The sequence below is a fragment of the Pollachius pollachius genome (genome assembly GCF_949987615.1).
Source record: "Pollachius pollachius genome assembly, chromosome: 3".
NCBI lineage: Eukaryota > Metazoa > Chordata > Actinopteri > Gadiformes > Gadidae > Pollachius > Pollachius pollachius.
In genome coordinates this window covers 41,567,050-41,589,522 of record NC_136936.1, presented here as the reverse complement: position 1 = coordinate 41,589,522, position 22,473 = coordinate 41,567,050, and the positions used below count along the sequence as shown (strand labels likewise).

The 22,473-nt window shown below is 44.6% G+C and overlaps 2 protein-coding genes across 3 annotated transcripts in view; both read left to right on the top strand.

The window, feature by feature from the left end:
- Nucleotides 1-2,329, top strand: part of abca12 (ATP-binding cassette, sub-family A (ABC1), member 12) — a 78,979-nt gene extending 76,650 nt beyond the window's left edge. For both annotated transcript variants that reach the window (XM_079731989.1, XM_079731987.1), the window contains exons 71-72: nucleotides 595-732; nucleotides 1,255-2,329. In XM_079731989.1, the coding sequence (XP_079588115.1) occupies nucleotides 595-732; nucleotides 1,255-1,359 (243 nt within the window). In that variant the 3' untranslated portion in view covers nucleotides 1,360-2,329. The remainder of the gene's footprint in view (nucleotides 1-594; nucleotides 733-1,254) is intronic.
- Nucleotides 2,330-3,157: 828 nt separating this feature from the next.
- bard1 (BRCA1 associated RING domain 1) lies at nucleotides 3,158-22,473 on the top strand. The gene is made up of 11 exons (XM_079733557.1): nucleotides 3,158-3,286; nucleotides 3,388-3,444; nucleotides 4,040-4,188; nucleotides 4,865-5,904; nucleotides 6,555-6,635; nucleotides 7,675-7,847; nucleotides 11,874-12,003; nucleotides 12,722-12,854; nucleotides 14,693-14,785; nucleotides 20,245-20,342; nucleotides 21,984-22,473. The coding sequence occupies exons 1-11, from the start codon at nucleotides 3,195-3,197 to the stop codon at nucleotides 22,332-22,334; spliced, it is 2,397 nt and encodes a 798-aa protein (XP_079589683.1). The 5' UTR covers nucleotides 3,158-3,194; the 3' UTR covers nucleotides 22,335-22,473.

The following is a 22,473-nucleotide window of genomic DNA, read 5'->3' as shown; positions in this document are numbered from 1 at the left end:
AATTGCAATCTTCTGTATCAATGCCGCCCTTCCCCTGATATGGTTCCCCCAAAATGCATGATGATAAAGGCCCTTCAGCCACAAATCGTTAATTTTTGAGGTGGGAGATTGCAATGTGGAGATGTTCTCTGTATAAACAGATGGGATGGTTTTACCAGCGATGTAGACAACTGTTGTCAAAACCACCTCCGGAGGCATAGGCTACACTGAATCTAGATGAACTGGAGAACGCTTCTGGTATACAAAGAAACCCTTCCCTTGTTGTGCCTACTTGGACAACTTACCATCACGCCTGCCTGTGACTTATTTTCTGTGTATATTTCAGTATTTGTTTTCCCTTTGCTCTCTCTCTTTTTTTCGTAGCTTGTAAAAATGACAGGTTATTATCGTAAGCTTATTATCGTAAGCGGGGTTGGCATGTTTAGCAGGTACAACACACATATTTTAGCTTTTAACTTGACAGTGTTTGTGTTGTGCTGGATGCCCTCGTCTTATCATTCCTTCCCGCGCTCTCTCTCTCTCTCTCTCTCTCTCTCTCTCTCTCTCACTCGCTCTCGCGCTCTCTCTCTCTCTCTCTTTTCCCCCCCCCAACAGGACCAGCACTCCACCATGGTGGAGTACCACGTGCCCGTGGCTCCGGGTGGAGTGGCCGACATCTTCCACCAGCTGGAGACCAGCAAGAACGCTCTGCACATCAAACACTTCTCAATCAGCCAGACCACGCTGGATGAGGTGAGCGCTATAGGAGTGTGTGTGTGTGTGTGTGTGTGTGTGTGTGTTTGTGTGTGTGTGTGTGTGTGTGTGTGTGTGTGTGTGGAGGGGGAGAGAGGGAGAGAGAGCCCTGGGTGGGAGGGTTTGTCGCGCCAGACAGACAAGATGGTAGATAAGGATTGATGAGGAAGGAGAAGCCTTAAGGGGAGAAAAAGGGTGGATCGTGTTGGGGGTGCACAGTGGATTGGCATAGGGCCCGCGGGACATAAGAAGGGAATTTATGCTTTTGAAGAGTGAATATTGGCGTTATCATTCATTTGAGTTGCCAGTGACCCAACTCCGCCCATGTGAGATTGGTCGCCGCCATATTGTGGGGTGTCATGGCCATGGAGAAGTTGGGAAAGAAAATGGATGGTTGGATGGATGGATGAATGGATGATTGGTTGGATGGATGGATGAGGCTTGACGAACAGGTTTGTTATGTGTAGATATATGAATGAACATGCAGATCGTCATTAAACAACAAACCTCCCCCCCTCCCAGGTCTTCATCAACTTCGCAATGGGGAAGATCGGCACGATGGACACCATCCCCATTCACAACGAGGAGGCAGCCAGCCTCGACTCCTTCGGCCATATGCCAGTGTAGGACTAGGATTAGGACCCCCCCATACCCGTTAAAATGAGGGCAAATGTATTGTGTCTAAGTTATCGTATATTTAACCCGTAGTCCCTTTGTTTCTATGAAGAATGAGCTTTAGCCACTTTAACCGCAGGATGGAACGACTTCACAAATGTTCTTTGCATTATTACTAGTCGCATGCACATCTTTCTCCCCAAATATAGTAAGGGTAAAGTAAGATCAATCACCAGTCACTTTAATGTGAATTTTCACTTGTCAATGCAGTGGACTCTGAAAGGAATCAGGGCAGTGACATCTACTGTATTTTTTATATATGCACACACACACACATACGCACACGTTCACACGCCCACGTTCACACAGACACACACACAAGCACGCAATAGCCAAAGGACATAAATATCTTACTTTATTACATAATTGCCCTGTGTGAGGGTAGTGACATGTTTATATGTTTAAGTTGATTTCAATGATAATGAAGGCAAAAATGAACCGTATAGAATGTACATTTTGTTTATCTATGGTGGGGGGTATATTAGCTGAATAATTGATCTATGGCAGTTTTTCCTATGCATAGTATATCCTAAGGGTAAAAGAACTATGTTCCAAAAATAACCATTTTCCATACAACCATGTTATTTTGATCAATCTTCCAGATCAAATCTCCAGATCAATCATCCACGAATAGGATCAGAATCACAAGTCTATGTGTATTAATTGTCATTATTGCAGTAAACTTTCATTTTTCCTACTACTTACATTCCAATCCAGCCATATGTGCACTACCAGATTAAAACAGACACATAATAATCATATAATCTGTAACAATTTTCATCCTCTTCCTCATTATAACTTTTGGTCGAATAGATAGAAGAAGGAATGAATCCAGGAATGCCTTTTTGGGGGAGTTTTTTTAAATCTGAAAATAAATTGATGAATGTTTTTATAATTCAATAAAGCATCTGACTTAATACAACTGGTGTCCGTTGTCTTCCTGTGCATGCCTTTCTCATCGTCATGATGTTTTGCCATGTTTGACCACAATTGTTTTTGAAATTTTATCATTATTTTTAAGGTAGACAATGTAACATACTAATGGCAGCACTCTGATAATCCTAAAGGCAGATAAAGTAATTTCCATTCAGGAAAACGCACAAGGATACAAAATATATAAGAAGAACAGGTAGCAACAAAACAAACATATATGTGCCTTTTTAAAATAATAAATATTGTTATAAAAGAAAAAACTAACAAAAGACAAAACAAAAACAATTACAATTGATTTACTGCAAATACAATTTTTTTGTTGGTCTGACATATTTTTGCATTGAGAGGTCCACATGGAAACATTCGATGTTCCATTCAAGTCACACAAGAGAGAGCCTGAGAAAGAGTGGCTCAGAGAACACAAACACATTCGTCACTTCCTTATATAAAAATGATCGATTCAACTGTATTATACTTTTCTATTTTCCTACTCACAAAAATGAACAACAGACAAAGTCGTTTATCTTTGTTAACTTGCATTGGTGACATTGGAGGTGGCCGGTAGGCTTTAGTGATAGATTAATAACATTTAATAATTATTCTAGTTAAATTGCCATGGTCATCCATTATCAGGAAAAGTAAAATGGTATTTTGTGATATTATGATTCTTTTTACAATCCAAGAGGCTTATTATTTTTACTGACGTCACCGTATTTGCCATGGCAACCGTAGCGCTTCCATAAATTGGCGGGAGAAGATGAAACCAGGAAGTAATTTGAATAATTCTTCGTGTTTGTTGTCAACTTGTCTCGTAGATTTTATAACCGAGAAACAAAACAAAGGAAACCTTCAGTATGGCTGACGACGTTTCGAACTTTACAGGGGACTGGACTCAAACTAAAGAGGCAGTAGCCAACTTTAGACAACTGCTACTTTGCTCGAAATGGTAATAGTCAACGCTGCGGAGAACTCGGGCGCCTGTTTCCCTGATGGATCTTTTATATTCTATTATATTCTCACCACGATTTTGATTATTTATCTCCACAGCTCCAGGTTGTTGACAGAGCCGGTGTGCCTCGGTGTGTGTGAGCACATGCTCTGCAGGTAATGCTGAATTATCTACGTCAACATCTGTTAACGCATAAACAAGTCCGCTAGATTGAAGTCTAATCTAATGTCCCCACTCACTGACGGGACGTTTTAGCCTAGGGTTCATTTGTTGGCATAAACCGTATTTATAGGTCTTCTGCGACTTAAACAGCATTACTAAATAAACTTTTAGTGTCTTTATTGATCAAATAAATATGCACGCACCAAAATAAGCAAGATCATAGTTAAACAATGCAATGAGAAGGTTGTGCAAAAAGCCAGGATAGCTGTTGAACGATCGAGACATTTCAGATTTGATCAAATGTGCCCGTGTGTCATACAAATCGCCATGTTATACCAGAGAATGTCTAATAGGAAACTTTTAGACATTCTGGTTAAACTAAAAGTGATGAGTTAAAGAGGATATGCGTAGAGATGGTCTCCTTGGTGGTTCCTTAAGGGGTTTCAGAAATGTATTTCAACTTCTCACAATGCCTTTATAAATGTGTTTGGCTGTCTTATTGTCGGTTTATTGTTTGGGTTTAATCTTTTTCTCATCTTACCCAAGGGTTTTATAAAATCCAGTTGTGTTTACATTTTTTTGTAATAGATCCTGTGCTGGCCCACGGGCAGGTGATGGTTGTGTGGTGTGTCAGAGTCCTGCCTGGGTGAAGGACCTAAAGATCAACAGACAACTTAGCAACATCACACAGCTCTTCTGCAGCTTAGAGTCCCTGCTCTGCCCGACAGTTACCACAGGTAAGAAGATCAATGCTTCTTGCGATACTTTTTCTATTACTATCCTTATTCTCCTATATTATTATCATCTCTCCAAAAACTCTACACAAATAGATGAAGGCGCAATTTCTCTTCTACATCTCCAGCTTACTAATTCTCTGAATTATTATTGCGTTTGAATGGTTCCTGTGTTATTTAATCCGGAATGCCCGTCCGCCATCTATGCAATGACACCAATTATACATTGCAATTAGCCCATCTGTCTTGGCCTGCAAGTAGATCTAAGTTGTGACAAAGCTGCTGTGGCGACCGGGCCTGCCCCTTGCCCTCCAGCTGACAGCTCTGTGGCGCTATTGCTCAATTAATGAGTAGCTATCTGGGAATTAAGTGACTGCGCTTAACCCGTAAGGGCACAGTCCCGAAAGTGGAACAAACTGGCATGGCATGTGATTATTGGTGAAGTGGTAATAAATAGTTTTTTTTTTTTTCTAAAATGTTAGGAAGTACAACATTTCTGGTTCAGGTCTCTTCTGTGACGTGTCACTAATTACACATTGCAAACCTACCTATCGAAGGATTTGTCTTGTCTTGATAAACTAGGACAGGTAGTAACTTCATAGGCTAAATAGATTTGTCAATTTATATAATTCAGTAAATTATAATGGATTGTAAAATAAATGCATCTTGTTATTTACAGAGCAAGCCCCTTCTCCTTTACAAGCAAGTCCCGGGTATGAAAAAATCCTCAAGCACCAGAAGAACTTTAAGATCTGGTTCAGTCCTCGGAGCCGCAAGGTCCGCTGCAGGGTGCAGGAGCCCTCCCCTGATGACAGCCCGCCAAGCAAGACACCCGCCCCAGAGACCACCCCTCAAAACCCTCACACCAGCAGGGTGGAACCCAAGGACCTCTCCGTCTTCGACTTCATCTCCTCTCAAGACTCGGGCTCTGGCTCCTCTTTCCCACAAACCCAGGACAATGCGAGGAAAACCAGGAAGCGGCCAACTAAAAGCGTCCCACAAAGGAAGCGGGCGGTGGCGAGCACGCGACTGACACGCAAGCAGATCAAAGGGAAACTGAAGATGCAGAGACTGGAGACCATCAACCAGAGGTGGGAAACTGGTACAGAGGTAGGAGTGTCGGCACATGCCAGCAGACCTTGGCAGAATCCTAGGCAGTCCAGTAAAAGAGTGTCCTTCCTGAGCCCGGCCGGGTCTCAAACTCCCGGTAAAGCGGCGCCCCAACTAGAAAACCCAGTCTTGCCGAGCGGGAGCATTGAGGGCGTCCCACAGGGCCGCCGTGAAGCTGCAGGGAACCCTCCTGTTCTGGCCCAAGTCCCTGTCCAGTCGTCATGTGGCACACTGCCCGAGCCCACGGAGGCTACCAGACAGGACAGTGTCCCTTCCCCTCAGCGTAGCCCGAAGAGACCCAGATCTGAGGCATGCGACCCCCCAGAGGGCACCCCGAAGAGACCCCGGACCTCGCCCGGCCCTCGCAGCAAGAGGCTGACCGGGGGTTGTGGAAATCCAGCCCTCCTTACTACCCCTCCATCGCTGGGCCGGTTAATGTTTGGGAAGAGCCCGAACGGATCCAGGGAAGAGCCGGGAGAGAGTCCAGGCTCCATCGGGAGGCGGTCTCCCGCCTGCACACCGGGTGGCAGCCACTCCCTCCAGGCCAGTCCTACGGTCATGAAGAGGAACCACAAGGGGGAGACTCCCTTGCATCTAGCCGTTATAAAGGTCAGCATGTGCTAGCGTGAGAATTGCTAATATCCACCAGGACTGGGTGATGGGATAGGATCATTTTTCTTCTCAGTATTTCAAAGAATGGGACTGCCTTTTGATTAGTATGCTGACTTCACACACAGCTGCCATTTTAGACAATCTATTCCCATTAGCAGGTTTGAATGATTTAAAATAATTCTTGCATTTATTTAGCGTTAGATTAACATTTAGTCTCTTCCTACTCCGGTTCATTTCCGGTTTGGTTATTCACTTGGATACGCTTGTATAAAGCTCTCCGTTGCAGTTTTGATTTCTTTATCATTATTGTTATTTAATTTCCTTACCATAAGGATGTTATTCTGAAAACGATCTGTGGGGCATTCACCAGCCCATGGAGCATAAATGTTCGTACTCTAATCCGTGTAAACATAGGCCTAATCCCTCCTTAGATCCTCGACAAGGTAATCAATGGCCCACTGCTGAGCACAATTGATAAAACTACAGCGCTTATGTTGCACTAGGATAAGAGGCTGTGTTTTTATACCTCAGACATCTCTCGCTCTCTCTCTCTCTCTCGTTCTCTCTCTCTGCCTCGGTCTCTCTCTGGCTCGTTCTCTCTCTGGCTCGTTCTCGCTCTCTCTGGCTCGTTCTCTCTCTCCCTGCAGGGAGATGTAGAGGCTGCCAAAGAGCTACTGGACCAAGGGGCAGACCCGAACCTGAAAGATCATGCTGGTTGGACCCCTCTGGTGAGACGCACGCATATGAAAACATTGACCCAGTTGATGTCAGTTTTTAAACTATAATTAAAATGCTTTCAGGAGAGTTCTGTTATTGCCAAACATACTTATTTGGCTTACATGGCATTCTTACCATGATTGTTCTTACCCTGCAGTCTTTCTGATATGTATTGGGCATTTCATTTATTATTCAACCGGGTAAAACAGGAACCAGCTGTTGTTTGCTGAGTTTTGGAGTGCTACACTACATTTGCCCTACCGCCTGATAGGTCAAGGATGCTTGGTTACATTCCAGAGTGGAACTTAACGTAAACTAATGGTAAAAACAAATGTGATTTATTATTATTTTTTTTTAACAAACTAAATTTGACCTTTTTGGTATGAAAATAATAGCCTGTGGGGGGATAGTTGTTAGTGATGCTTACTGCCGCCCCACTCCAGATAGAGCTATTCCCTTCAAGAGGCACTGAAAAGGCACTTCATTCACCGAATCAACTGGACAATAGGAGCTAGTAACCCTGGAGTCTTTCTTCTATCCTCAATTCCTTTTTTGTGAGAAATAAAATACATGCAGTTCATAGTAAAATGTTCAATGTTTTTTTTCGATGCCAAACATTTGTGACTTTGTGACAGCTTTAATACTTGTCACAGGCGTCATCAAAATGGGTTGGATTGGATGGGTACATGTGGAAACCTGATAACCTTGAAAATCCTACCAGCTGTCAAAAAATCCGATATTTGTACACCCAGAATACCCAGTCTTTTAGAGTTTAATTTATGTCAGATAAGGACCTCCTAACTTTCAATGATCCATGCTGCCATGGCCAAAAAATAAGAAAAAATGTATTTGTGTACTTTCAAAATTAAAGGATCCATATTGAAAGTGAAAAAAGCATAATACTCATAATACTAGTATGTCTAAGCCGAAGAAAAGTGTGTAAAACAAAGCAGAAGCCTTTTCCTCCTCTCCCCAGTGTAACCATACAGATTGTTTAACAGCCACACCATGACAGCGTTGTGACACAGTCTTTGTGTGCGTGTGTTCCAGCACGAGGCGTGCAACCTGGGCCACCTGTCACTGGTGGAGTTGCTGCTGGCCCGCGGGGCTCTGCTGAACACGCCGGGCTACGAGAACGACTCGCCGCTGCACGACGCCACCAGGAACGGACACCCGGCCGTCGCCAGGCTGCTGCTGCAGCACGGCGCCTCGCAGAGCGTGCTGTGAGTAGGATGAACCAAACTCGCCTGTCCTCATCTCGCTCACCGCAGCCTGAAAATTGTGTGTTTTTACTCGCCTGAAGCATAAGTTATGAAGTTTGTAGTCCCGGGTCTCGAGATATGCTTGGAGGGAACCGATCACAATGTTGAGGCCGCAAGTTCTGTCAACGTGTTTTAAGTTGAGACCATCATTTAATATGTTGTGCGCACAATTAAGGTCATCGTGGGAACAAAACACATTTGGCACCTCCTTGGCTCCAAAGAGGTTGACAGAGGTTTCCTTGAAGAGTAAACCTCAACACTAAATATCAAAAATTCCTTCTTTTGGGTAATGCTAGGCCCACTAAAAGCCTTGTTCTGGTTCAGATGGAGAAAAACATATTCAATAGAAGGGCTTTCTCCCTCTTGAGAAAGCCAAACTATTTCCCGGTCTCTCCGTCCATCGCCCGGCTGTCGATAACGATTATGATTGATCGTGAAGTAGTATTCATTTGAAGGAAAGAAAAAAAAGTGGGGTGAATTCTGCGGCCATTGATTGAACCTCTCCCCATGATGCCTACCAACGCGCCATAGGTCACAGCGGACTAGCAGACCTGTTGGCAGGTGTCGGTGCCGGTGTCACAGGAATACACATTATTCGTTGGGCGTTAAGCCGAGGCCATCTCAGCTGGGTACCCGCTGTAGGGCAGCTGGGTTTGGGCCACCCTAACCTACTCTACTCGTGATCGCGGGTCGACTCGGGACTGTTTTCCTTTGACTCACCTGTTTTGTATTTAATTGTCTTTCATAAAAAAAAAAAAGAATCAATTTTATCTAGATATATATTTCTTCTGGCCTCGTCACTTTGATGGCTGTTGGGCCTCTGACAGCACTTAGTCAGCCGCCGCTGCGCTCCGCCACCACCCCTCCCCCGCCCGCCGGCGTCTGGTCAGGCCACCGGGGACGATCCGTCATGATGCCGCTGACGAGATGTATGCTGTTCTTGAATGCCACGCGCCATCAATTCATTCCACCGCGCACCCGGGTGCACGTTGGCACGCACACAGCAAGACAAACAAGCACACGTCCGTTGTGAGCTGGAGCAAGGCTGCTCGGGATGCAGTCAGACGGAGAGGTTGTTTTCAACGCAGTAAATGGATTGATTGGTACGAAGACGGCAACTCAATGGCTTAGAGATCGGAAATGGTTTTCAGATACGGTCCGGGTCACAGACAGAGAGAGGTGTGTGTGTGTGTGTGTGTGTGTGTGTGTGTGTGTGTGTGTGTGTGTGTGTGTGTGTGTGTGTGTGTGTGTGTGTGTGTGTGTGTGTGTGTGTGTGTGTGTGTGTGTGTGTGTGTGTGTGAGAGAGAGAGATCCACATTTGCTCTAGGATGTAGCAGTATTATATAGCTGTATTAGGAGGAGTTAAATGTCCGATACAGCCCTTCATCCAGTTAAAGTGTCGTGTGTAGGATTTAGTGGCATTTAGAGGTGAGGTTGCAGATGTAACACACACACACACACACACACACACACACACACACACACACACACACACACACACACACACACACACACCCCAAAGTCGGTTCCGTTAGATGCCGCTAAACACACAGCACCTTTTTAATGGTGAAAAATAGGGATTTTTCATCTAGTTGTAAATACATGGTGTTCTTTTCTAATTGTAGCAGCCGACTTATTGGATATCATGTAGGAATCCCCAATTGCCTACTAAGTGCTTGTTAGCATAAAGTAATTTAAAATAAATCCAGTCTGTAAAATTATAGTTTTTAACTATTCGTTTTTTTGAGAATGTTCAGCTATCTCAAGTGTATAAATCAAGTGCGTACACACACTTTTTTGCACTTACCGGCTACAGACATGGCTTCCACGTATTGTAATAACGTGGTTACAGAATTGCCTGGGAAATCCCCAGAGTGTTGTCATTAATGGCTTTGATGACATTAACGGTATTAATGGCGTCATGGTCGGCCATGTTACAGCTACAGCTGTATCCACTGATGTGTGCCCGGTTCATTCAAGTCCCCGCTGCAGTCGCTACGCCTCGCTTCACTGAATCGTGCAGAATGCTGAACTCAAATTAGGACTAGCGGTCTTTACTTTTCCCAGAGGTCCGTGGTTATGACATGCAAAGCAAACATTGATCCACCTTAGTAGAGTAGACACACACATACACATAGACACTGATGCACGCAGAAACCAAAATGTTGATGCTGGTGTATCACTTGTAAGAGGTACCTTAGGACTACTTGGTGGTGTGCTCAACATGTGAATACCTGATTGGACCTCGGGTGTGTTGTGCAATCAAAAACCTCATCTCAAACTTATCCCTTGGCTCTCTGGGCTTTTCCTGATGATTGTTTGTTCTTCTGTACACTGCATGAGTCTCTCCCCTGCCTTCCACCTACCTGCTCTCTCTTTGTGCCAACTGTTCCTCCTTTTTCATTCCCTAATCAGAGGCCACGTTTTCCTTTTTCCACACAGTTGACAGCAGTGTTGGTGCGATTGGGGGGTGGGGGAGACCACCAGCAACAACATTGCTCCAAAGTTGTCATGCGTGTCAGTAGTGTGTTTTTAGTTTAAGGTCGGCTGGCGGCGTTCAGTGTTCAAGCGGTTTCCTGCTTCACTGCCATCCCTTTTCATTTCAAGATGGGGAACGAAGGTTCATTAATGAAATTGTTTTCCCTTACCAATCGCACACAGACACACACATACACTTCCGTCCGCTGGCACACTTCCAGCTTTACTCCTACACGCATGTAAAAAATGTGACAGCTTTCGTGAATGGAAAGCCCCCCCCCCCACCCGATTGCCCACAGGTTTTTCCAGGGGCCTATTATTTTGCCTTTTCATAAAATAATATGTATTATCAATTGGCGCGCATGATGCGTAAACTGTGTGTGTGTGTGTGTGTGTGTGTGTGTGCGCGCGCTGCATTTGTTTGTGCGTGCGTTGCATTTGTTTGTGATTGTGATAGTGTCGCGGCGGGGGGGAGGGAGACGGGCGGGTTGAGGGGGGATGCTGTGGGTATGAATCCAAATGAAATATTTTATGGACCAGTGGTCCTATTAATTGTCCCCCTGGTGTTATCATTGCTGACGCCTAATCTTGCAGACAACCTGCCGGGTCCTGCTTCCTGCTTCTTTCGCTTCCACTAATTCCCTTCCTCCCAGTGTGTGTTTTTTTTTTTCTTTCTTCTTCCCTTCACTCCCTCAAGGTGACCGTGGGTTTCTCGCTTGTCACACTTGAGGGAATCTGTCTTTCTGGCAGATGAGCTCATTGATCAACACACGGCGCGGTGACACAAAGGGAAAGCCGGGTTGCACTTTCGTCTTTGTGTGTCAGTAGCTTACTGCGTTGCAGATGCCAGTGCTATGGTGTGCTACGCTGTCTTTTGCCCGTCTTAAGTCTTTGTGAAACCACCTCTAAAAAGTTCACTCACACAACTATGGTTGTATTCTTAAAAGGACTGTGGGCTCCCGAACACAGATGTATTCTGAATCATGTATATCTATACAAATATTTTAATAAATAAGTTGCATGGAAAAGTTAAAGACGAATGCAGCTATTGTATTTGAGACTGTTTCCATAATGCAATGGCTCAGTCAATATTATGCGGTTATCGTCAGGGCTAGGAACTGCGGGAAAGCTAGACATCATGGGAATAACAACCCGAAAATGGGCACACTTAAATATCAACTTATAAAATCTGAGCGAAAAACCATTTTGAGGATATTGACCGAACACAAAGTTGCAAATTCCCAGTCAACCCCTTCAGATCCCAATCAACACCAGACTTTGTTTAACATCTCTTGTTCCTCAACTAAATGGAAATATAAATAAACGTTGCTTGGTTCTTGTTGGTCTTACATTTTTCCACCATTTCCACCTCCATGAGCACATGGAATAATACAGACTGTGTACTGCTATAGGATGTCAACGTGCATGCTGGTATTCGTCGAGCGTAGCTCATGTGCCTAGCCTGTAAAGTATTCCTTTTTGAATTGCCTTTCTTTGATCTTGTCTCAGTAATCTTTATGGGAAGCGCCCGGCAGACTACGCCGTGAGCCTGGAGATGCGCGAGGTATTCAGGTCCAGCCCTGACACCCCCCAGCCCAGCGACCGCTTGCTGGTCGGCTCTCCCTCCAACCTGGCTATGGTGAGTCTGAAGAAGGATCCGCTCGGTGCACTTAGCTCCGCTCCCTTAGTTCTTACTACGTATCGCAAGCAGCTTGTGATATGCTGCGCGTGAAATGTACTTTATCAATAAAGTTTGACTTTGACCTGGCGCAGCGTAGCTACAGGACAGCTGGCGGAGCATGCAGCCCTACTGCAGAAGGCGTGATGGCTTAATAATAATAAAGCACCATGAGCAAATACATAAGTCAAAAAAGAAAGTGTTGGTGCAGCTCTGCCCTCTCACGGTGCCGATTACGGTGCATAAAAAAGAGCGCACTGTGCAGGATTTAAACTGTTTTGCTGAAGTTAAATAACTTGCAAGTTGCAACTATGTGTTTTGACCTTTTCAAACAGCTGGAGGCACACTTAGATTAAAGAAACAGTTTTTGCACAACCTTTAAGCAGTTTTTGTTCCCCCCCTGCATTTATCTACAGAGTTAATGAGCCTCTGTATTTACAGGGGTCTGTTATGAAAGCATTTAATAACAGTAGGGTATAATTGGGAACTTAAACGATAAGATATAAAGCGGTTTCAGTTTTTCCCTTCAGTATAAGCTTGGTCAAGTGATCCTCTAAACATAGGATTAATGATAATGTGTCTTTATCAGATACATAGTGGCCCTTTCTGGCTCTTGCATCACCTTCACATCTAATGCTTGCATCGCTTCCACCTGTGACTTGATTGTATTCTGCCATAGGCCAATTCCAATGGGAAACGGGACGAGCAGATGATTGTTTTGGCCAGTAAGCTTTCCAAACCCCAGCAGAAGCAGCTGGCCAAACTGGCCCGGCTGCTGGGAATGAAACGAGTTGAAACCTTTTCAGGCTCAGGTAAAAGTTCTTCGAAGTGTCATCATGACCTAAAGTCAAACTGCATTCATCACTTTTTACTAATTTGAGCAATTAAGACATTTTATAGATGGCAATGATCTTAATTAACTTACTTGATGAAATTGATTCAAACCTTAGATTTAAGATAAATAAGCAATTGTTGTGATATAACTATTGTAAACATTTGCATGTTTAGCACATGGTTTATTGTGTAAGGTTCTTTCTTTCATAATCTTATTAACTGCCTCCAGTTTCCTTCTACAGCTTGCATTGAAGTGTTCTCTAGCAAGCCCTGTTCAGTGTGCCCAGTGGTCTCTTGGGATTTAATTTGTGCTTCCCTGATTAACCTGCAAGGAAACTGTTGCTAAGTGACTCTATTAAAACACACAAATATTATTAGATGCTAGCAAAAACTGTTGCCGAAAGGCACATTGGAATTCACCAAGTGTTGGATAATTTAGTTTCTTTTCGCAAGTGTTCTATTCCTAAAATCTTCACAAGGCTCAAAACCCAACACAAGGATGTGGCGGTAGTTATTGATGACCATCTATGTGTGCGAGGGATTGTCCAATCGACGTGTGTGTGACCGCTTGCACGCGGTTAGAAATGTAATGTGCAAAGATCAGGATTCATGCCTCGTCTTGGAGAGATGTTTATATCCCTGTAGTAGCAGCATGATGGCAGCTTACTGTCCGCACCACACTCTTGCGATGGCGTGCAGAAAAATGGTTAAAGTGATTCTTTTATAAGCTGTTTGGAATTGCAGTCAGTAAGACGACAGAATACTAATGGCTGGTGGGGGGAAAAAAGGAAAAAGCACTTGCTCACTCTTCGCTGAGCTAGCCAGACCGGAGGGGTTTGCAGTTGATGCTTTTAAGAGGGACGTTCATTTTCTGAACCCGTGGCGAGGAAGATTTAACACACATCAGCACAGCATGTAAGAATGTTTTTTTGTTCCTTTTTTTTGCCCTCGAGTCATAATTACAGCCATTATATTACTTGTCTTCTGCTGTGGCTTGTTGACTTAGTGAGGTAATAATCCCGGCTATTCCTTTTTTATGAACTAATAATTCTGCATGTCCTTTTTAAGCAGTACCAGAGCGGAGTTTGGAGGTGTTCTGTTCTTCGTGTTGAGAGGTGTCTTTATACTGAAAACAGATTCTAACATTGCTTTAGATGATCCTTTATCCTCAGGTGCTGCCTATCAATCCAACACTGGCAGTGGTTGATGTGTAACAATGACTCACTCACTCACTCACTCACTCACTCACACAAGCGGTTTTGGGTACCTAGAAAAAGCGGCATATAAATGTTATCAACTGTTAATTATAAGTCGACTAGATATATTGGGCAAATTATAATGCATTGAATATTTCATATATTGTGATTCAGTTCTATTTTGTTATTTGTCCCACCTGACAATCAGTTTGTGCACCAGATTAGTGAAAAAAACATCACTTGGTTGGTAATATAGTAAAATCGCACCACGTTTCATTCCAGCCGTAGCTCATTCACGGTCTAGGTATTGGATACAAGTTCCAATAACCTGGAACATGCAGATTTATTTCCTAAGATGCATGTCCGGTAACCGGTAACATGAAGCATTCCAATGTTGTCTGTGCTGTTGATCTGCTACACCCCTAGCGGTAGTAGCTACACCTGTGCATGTGTCCTGTTTTGTTACACCTTTTCAAAGGGTCAATCATCAAATGCAACTCTGTTAACGTGGATGGCTATCAATGTAATGCAATGAACAACATGTATGGCTCTATCGACCATGCAGGTCTTGCAAAGGTTTCAATAGCTTAATACTTGTTCCCCCCCCACATCCTCTCCAGTTAGCCACGTGGTGGTCCCAGATGGTACTGCACCCACCACCCTCTCCAGTCTCCAGGGAGTTCTTGCTGGCTGTTGGGTTCTAGGATACAGCTGTGAGTATAGTAGACCCTGGCCCCTTACTACCTATGACCTCCCCCACACACACCTGTTTTTCTTATGGCAGTCTTATCAAAATCAAAGGTTGTCCATGGAACAATCGATTCCTCAAATAATCGCTTCAGCATCACTACTTATCCTGTTCCATTTTCTGTCCATCCCTTTCACAGGTGTTTCATTTTCTGTGTATGCCTTTGTTGTAACGGTTACACAACCCCTTTTTTTCGTACACACGGTTAACCGTTTTTTTATTAATTAATATATATATTTTTGTTTTTTTAAAGTGGACCGCAGTCGCGCTATAGGGGGATTATTTGTTTATCAACACGGCGGATGCGTAAGCAGAATGATCGCAAAAAGAAAAGTTATTTGACCGGTTGCCATGGTTATCTCTGTGGTTAATTTGCAGTTGCGGTGTTAATTAGGATGTTGTCAGCTTACTGTTAGATTAAACTGTAATCAGAAAACGTGGTTATATGCTATAGACCCTATAGTATCTGTGGTATAAAGGCTGGGACGAATTTCAAATTATAAATATGTACACTTTATGTTGAAAGTATAGACCGTCGCGATTCCCATTGAATCGAATGGCGTGGTGATTATTCTTCAAAACGAGAGCTGGTAAATTGTGAAAATGAATTAAACTGTAATCAGACAACGCAGTTTTATGCTATAGACCCTAGAGTATCTGTGGTATAAAGGCTTGGACGAATTTCGAATTATAAATATGTAAACTTTATGTTGAAATTATGGACCATCGCGATGCCCATTGAAACAAAGACGCTGTGATTTTTTCAATTATTTTTTTTACTGTTTTCATTTACTGATTTTTTCCTAAACGGTTATGATTTACTAACCGTGTACCCGTGCACACCCCTACTTCACATAGATTTAATTTTTTTATTTTTGTATTCTAAGAATTAAATATTGTGTGTGTGTTGTGTTTTGGCGAAATACTGCGGTTGCGTTTCTAGGAGATGCCGAGAACCAACTCACTTGTTGTCACTTGACTTAAAACAGGTTCCAAAGAAGGAAAAAGGCACACCTAGGTTCTTTATTGTTGTGGTATTCCTGCCACAATGCATTCATCAACAGAACACGATGCGGTTGTGCCTGGCTCTAGTCTCTCTGACATCCTTCAGCTACGTTTTTTCTGTTTTCAACAACGAGCAGATGTTGAGAGACAGCTAGCTTCAGGGGAGAAGGGGAAGATATCCGTCTGTCAGTGTTGCCTTAGTGGACCTCATTGGGTTGCGGCTGCATCTTTGTCAACTGTGTGTGTGTGTGTGTGTGTGTGTGTGTGTGTGTGTGTGGAAGAGTGCCTGTGCTCGCAGATGCGCCCTTTCTCCCGCCGTCAATTAACTGCGTTTCACATTGCAACGTGTCGAGGGGAGCTTCAGTGTCTGCTTGGGGTTTGGCGGAGTCAACTTGTGTGTCAGGAAATTATCACGATCTGAGATAAGGGGTGACTGGTGTGCCTTAACAAACCTATGGCCTACTATATCTCAGTTGATTTGCAAAGCCACATTGTTGGGCATTGGACACATCTGAAGTTGCAGTAGCAGAGTTTTTCTTCGTGCATGAGATGGGGATGGGGGGTGGCAAGTTGGAAACCTCTTGGGACCGCCATAGAACTGTTTTTAAGATTTAGATCAAATCGTGCCTTTGGCTTTAAACCTGCAATTTGTCACTTGCACTACAGCCATCACTTTTCTTAAATACTATGTGTGATTATGAGATTACATTTTGAAAGTTTGCACAAATGTCGGGCATCTCGCCGTGACTCGATCAACCCTCCTTTCTTAATTAATCTGTGGAGATGGATCAAATATAGAACACAATTCCTAGGTGCAACCGGATCACATCTGGTGGAAAGTTGTAATTTTCCTATCATCGTATCCAAGCATTCTTGGTGAGGTAATGGTACGATCAGGAACAAAACGGGCTTAATGAATGACACCATGTCATCGCACCATTTATTTGGTTGCCATTTTGAGCGGGCAATGCGAAACACAAGGGGGCTTTTAGTGTCCACACTGCCAGCTTCCTTGATCTGCCCATCATAATAGGTTTGCTGTCCACACAGCAAGTCAGCCCCCCCCCCCAAACCCTCTTCTGTCTGGAACGTGATTAGTTCCCCTGAGCTGCACTCATCCTTCTTTCTTTGTGATGACACTTGAGAGTGTGTGTGTGTGTGTTTGTCGGTCTATGTGCAAACACCATTCTGTAGAGGATCACACTTTATAGAGGTGTACATCCCTGGTAAGCCTCACCTTCCTCCCCTATTAGCTGCTTCCTCTTGATATCTTTGACCTGGTGGTGACCGAGACTAGCCTGATGGGGATGCACATGTTATCTAAGGCTTGTTCTTTCTCGAAGAGTTCATCCAGAAACCGAGGATGTCATGATGTCCTCCTATACTTGTCCTGTTTGTGTACGCACACACACACACACACTCACTTTAATTTTCACACACACACACACACACACACACACACACACACACACACACACACACACACACACACACCCTCGCTCAAGGAGTGAACTCGTACAATTAGGCTGAAAGCTTGAGATGCAAACGCATGGCTTGTCCGCTCCGCAGCTCCAGCAAGAATGGCATTAGCGCATATGCAAATGATTATTCAGCACTTGGCTACTGGACCGAGCATATCGTCCAGAACAATTAACCCCAGTATCTCCCCTGTCCCCTGCATGGGACCAACAGGCCATCGGCACATGAAAGTGGTGATTAAGAGGGATGTGTGTGTGTGTGTGTGTGGATATTAAATCGGTGTCCAAGTCTTGAGCGGCCAACAGTTCTGTGCTGAGAGGATGTGTACTGTGGACCATTTGTGACGGTGAGTCACCACATCCCACTCCCTCCTCGGATTCAAGTCGTATGGGACATCTCTCGGACACCTTGCCCACAATGACAATGCCGTGAGCAGCAGTGCATAGCCATGTCTCTGCAGGGGAAATCTGTCCCTAAACTAACACCCTCGTGCTGCATGTTGTTGACTGTGAACATCAGAAAGATAACGTCTTCCTACGTAATACTAGTATACTGTACATTATGGTCCACTTTGTCTGCTGCCATATTTTGCTCCTGTTGTTTGGCAGGTTTTTTGGGGGACGCCTAGTTATTCATTTTTCCCACTTTGCAGGGGTATTTTATATTCCAAAATAGAGATTTCACACCTCACCAAAGCGAATGCAGGCATTTGATTTATTTGATTTCACCTTGTGATGAGAACGTTTTCAATAGTAAACATTTGCTATGAAACCCATCCTGAAGATGAACCCACCATGTTTTTTATTTGATCTTCCCCTAGCTTAGAGAGTATGTGGGTGTTTATGGTTAATATCAATGAAAACCATAAAAGATTGCCTTTATTCACAATAGGTAAATAATTGACTGCTTTCAAAATATAACATTTGCAATGAAACCCATGCTTGAGCTGAAACCTCCAAGCCTTTTGTTTTGTCGTCACCCAGTGAGTTAGTGAGTGTTTATAGGGAAATGAAAATGAATGCATTAAAGATTGGTTTAATTCACGTCAGGTAAATAATTGCACCATTCTCACCAATATGGAGAGTAAATCAGCATCATCGAGGTGACTGATGAGTTAAATAACAATGTAAGCCAGTAATGGTTTTCTCCTTTATGTATTTAGGGTCCCTGCTCTCATTCTGTTTGCTGAAAAGCACTGCAACTTCTCCGGCAACAGCCATTAATAACGCTAATGATTTGGTCTTGAACCCATCTGGGGAAGTGACCCACATGAGTAGTGTTTTGTTAAAGTACATTCATTTCAGAAATTCTGAAGAACATTGGGCAGCATTACATTGGATGATCATTCATTATTTATCAACCATATAAATTTGAATAACCCCCTCCCATGCATTTCTTTTTTGTATAATAGTTCCATAATGAGGCAGGGGCGCGTGAAATACTGCCATCAAACCAGGCCGATAAAGGCAGCTCAACAGTTGATTCCAATCATTTTAATTCTACCATTAAGTCGATTTTCAATGGTTTTTCATCGCAGCCATTGAAAGAACATTCATCCTGTTTTTGCCTTCTATCATTATAGAAGCTTTTATCCCCGGCGGCTTCCAGCAAACCTTTAGTTTAAATGCTACATTTTGTTCTCATTGTGTCTTTTATGTCCTATTGCACTCTGCCGTCCCTGCAGTGTGGGGGGCTCGATGTGTTTCTTGACCCACTGGGTTCAGGGAGTCTTTTCTATGTACATGTGAGGCATTTAGATTAGGTGGTATCATCAAGTATGAAACCCATTGACACCGTTACTGTGTTAAAGGGAGACTACAGATAAACTGGACTTGACGGGATGCCGCTGGTTAATAAATCGCACAACAACTCTTGCAGTCGATGGCAATTTGATTGACACATTGCACAATATGAAGAATACTACGATAAATCCGCAGCCATTTTTTATTTCTTCCCTTCATCGCAAAGATAATGGCTGCATTTACTGTCAACATCAGCAGCATGAAAAGGTTTTCTGCTTTATTTTTGATTTCAGTTTCCTTCTGTGACACGCTGGGGATGTGAGGCTGGGTGATTTGAAAGTCTCCCCGTGCCTCGTCCCTTTACTCCCCCTTTTTTGTTCTTTCCCTTCAAAGTTTGAGAGCTCAAGTTTCTCTTCCCTTCATGTCTTTGGGAAAAAACAAAAAAACAAACAAAGTCGAGCCAGCTCCGGGATGGGAAAAGCATGACAGTTGCACGTCTCTTATCCTGATCCTGGCCTCCCAGCGAGGAGGCTTGAACTGTGCTACAGTGTGTGATCCTATGGCGTGGCGGCATCATTATGCCTCAGCCGTTTCTCCCAGTCTATTGTTCTCTGTCTCTTACTTGCTCTGTCCCGGCCTCTTCCCCGCTGTCTCTCTCTGTCTCTGTCTCTCGCTCTCTCATTCTGGTTCTCTTGGACTGTCATTCTGTCTCTCCCTCTCTCCCTTTTAGAGGAGCTATTTCTCGTGTCTCTCTGTCTCTCTCTGTCTCCATAAACCGAAGCACCTGTCTGTTCAACCAGGCCTTCTTCTTATTCTGCTCTTTCAGGCTAGTGTTGAGTCAGTCCCTATTTGTGGATCCATCTGCTTTTACAACATGCTAACGATAACGGATAGAAACGGCCTTTTAAAAATCACATACTCAGCTGGAACAATAATTGGCTCGCCACTCCCAACCCATCATCAGAGGAAAACAAATGACTATTCATCTATCTCTCTCTCTGTCTCTAATCCACTCTCGGCCTCCATCCTCCTCTCTGGTCATTCACCCCTGGTCGAACCGCCTTATCCCACAGTTAAATTGATCACCCCTCATCAGTGGTTGACCTGTCGCATGTCGCTCACCAAACAAATGTACAGAGTTATACGCATCTAACTTCTCCTTAATCATCTTATTATTCTCTCTCTCATTCTCTCTCAGGGGTGAGGGCGTGCCTGCGGGCAGGGGAGTGGCTGCCGGAGCTGGAATACGAGGCCGGAGACGGGCCCCGACGGGGCCGTATCAACAAGTATAATCTGGTGGGTCTAAGAGAGACACATGCGTGTGTATGCTAATCTACGCATGGGTGTAGATATTGATTCTTTTGGACAAAGGAACAGCCCGGGGACAAACAGTAATTATGTGCATGATGGCTGCACATCTTATTGAATGGATGACCGTATCGCAATATGATTGTGTTCGCAGTAACTATATTGCACTGGCTGTCCATAATCGCAAAAAGTTGCAATGTCTGCTTTTTTTGGGGGAGATGTGTTTTTTATCCGATGTGTGATGAAAGGCACACGTCGAATAAAACCGGTGACTTTGAGAAGAGTCGGGTGATATTGGCTCTCAAGCGACGGGAATAACAATATAGAGTATAATATTGTGGACATGTCGACATTTTTGTTTTTTAGGATGCGTCAAAAGTATATTTGCCTTGTCAAAACGCCTTTCTAGCAACATCCACACTCACATATTAGCCATTTAAATCCCTGAGGGAAATATTCCTTCCGATGAACGCGCTGCCACCTCAGTCAGCACACCAGAGAACACCTGAGAGACCGGATATTGGCACCTTCAGCATTATATTTCGTAGTCATCCCTGCTTGCTTTACATTATTCCTCTCATTGCAAAGTCCATCAGCCCCATCCCCATAGATAAGCAGCAGTAATTATAAAACGGTTGCCCGCACACGAGGTGTAACGTCACAATCGTGGAGTCAATGAAACTGCTTACCTTTTTAGAAAGAAGGGGGGAAGGGGGGTCAGAGAGGGAGGGGGAGGCTGAGAGAACTCCGGAGAGAACCAATTTACAACCAGAAACAATTGAATTCATTGATGCTGTAAATAAATCGGGGCATCCACAGCGGCCCAAATTCATTGCTTTAAATGGAGAAGGAGAGTTCTGCAGTGTATGACTCAGGAGAACCAAGAGTTGTCTCTTTAGCTGAGTCATTACCAACACAAGCACACAAAAAACACGTACGCATACAATAGCTGTACACAGACAGCCACACATTTAAGCACTGCTGGCAATGGCCTTGCAAGGGGGTGATGAGAGCGGGGCGTTGGTTCAGCATTAAGGACCAGTGTCCACATCCAATTTTCACCTGCCGGCGTTACCGGACAGCCCTCTTCTTTAATTAGGATTTTGTGTACCAGTGTCTGCTTTTAGCAGCACCCACCCCCCTTTTCAAATGCATAGTTGACTGCCTTTATTCCTAAAGGAAATTGTGACTGAAAACTGAAAGTGTCACACGTAGGTGTGTGTACACTGCAAAGGCAGAGAATATAATATAACCAGAGAATATCTAAATTATCTTGATAATGGTCCTTGGAAAACAGGCAGGCAGGCAGGCAGGCAGACAGACAGACAGACACTCATTGACTTTCAAACTCTAAACTTACTTTTAACGATTGAACGATATGCCTTTTCAGCGACGAACATCCACAGCAATGTTACATCTATTCCGTTAAATCAAGTCAGTCTGTCTGTCTCCCGGGCTCTCCCACCCACCCTTACCAGTTCCCATCCATCAGCACAGCGGAGACGGACACATACAGTCTCGTGCCCCCCCCCCCCCCCCCCCCCCCCCGCCGCATTGTCCACTGCACCATCCTCCCGCCGTCCCTCTTTTATTCATGGCTTTGTCTTATTGATTTTCTATTGGCCCCAGCTCCCGCCGCTCTTCGACGGCTGCTTCTTCTTCCTGCTGGGCTCCTTCGGCGCCCCGCCCAAGCAGGAGCTGCTGCAGCTGCTCCGGGGCGCCGGGGGCCAGCTGCTGAGCCGCCAGCCCAAGCCCGACAGCGACGTCACGCAGACGGTGAGCGAGGCGGCCTACCACGCCGCGCCGGGCTCGGACCAGGCGCTGTGCACCCAGTACATCCTGTACGACCCGCGAGCCTCGCCGCGCAACACCGCCGCCGCCACCGCGGTGCGGCACCGGGGCAAGGTGTGGACGACACCCGCATCCTGGGTGGTGGACTGCATCGCCGCGTTCTGCCTCCTCCCCGTGCCCGAGGCTTAACACGGGGATGGTCAGACTGACTCTCACTGCCTCCTCCCCTATCCCGAGGCTTAACACGGGGATGGTCAGACTGACTCTCACTGCCTCCTCCCCTATCCCGAGGCTTAACACGGGGATGGTCAGAATGACTCTCACTGCC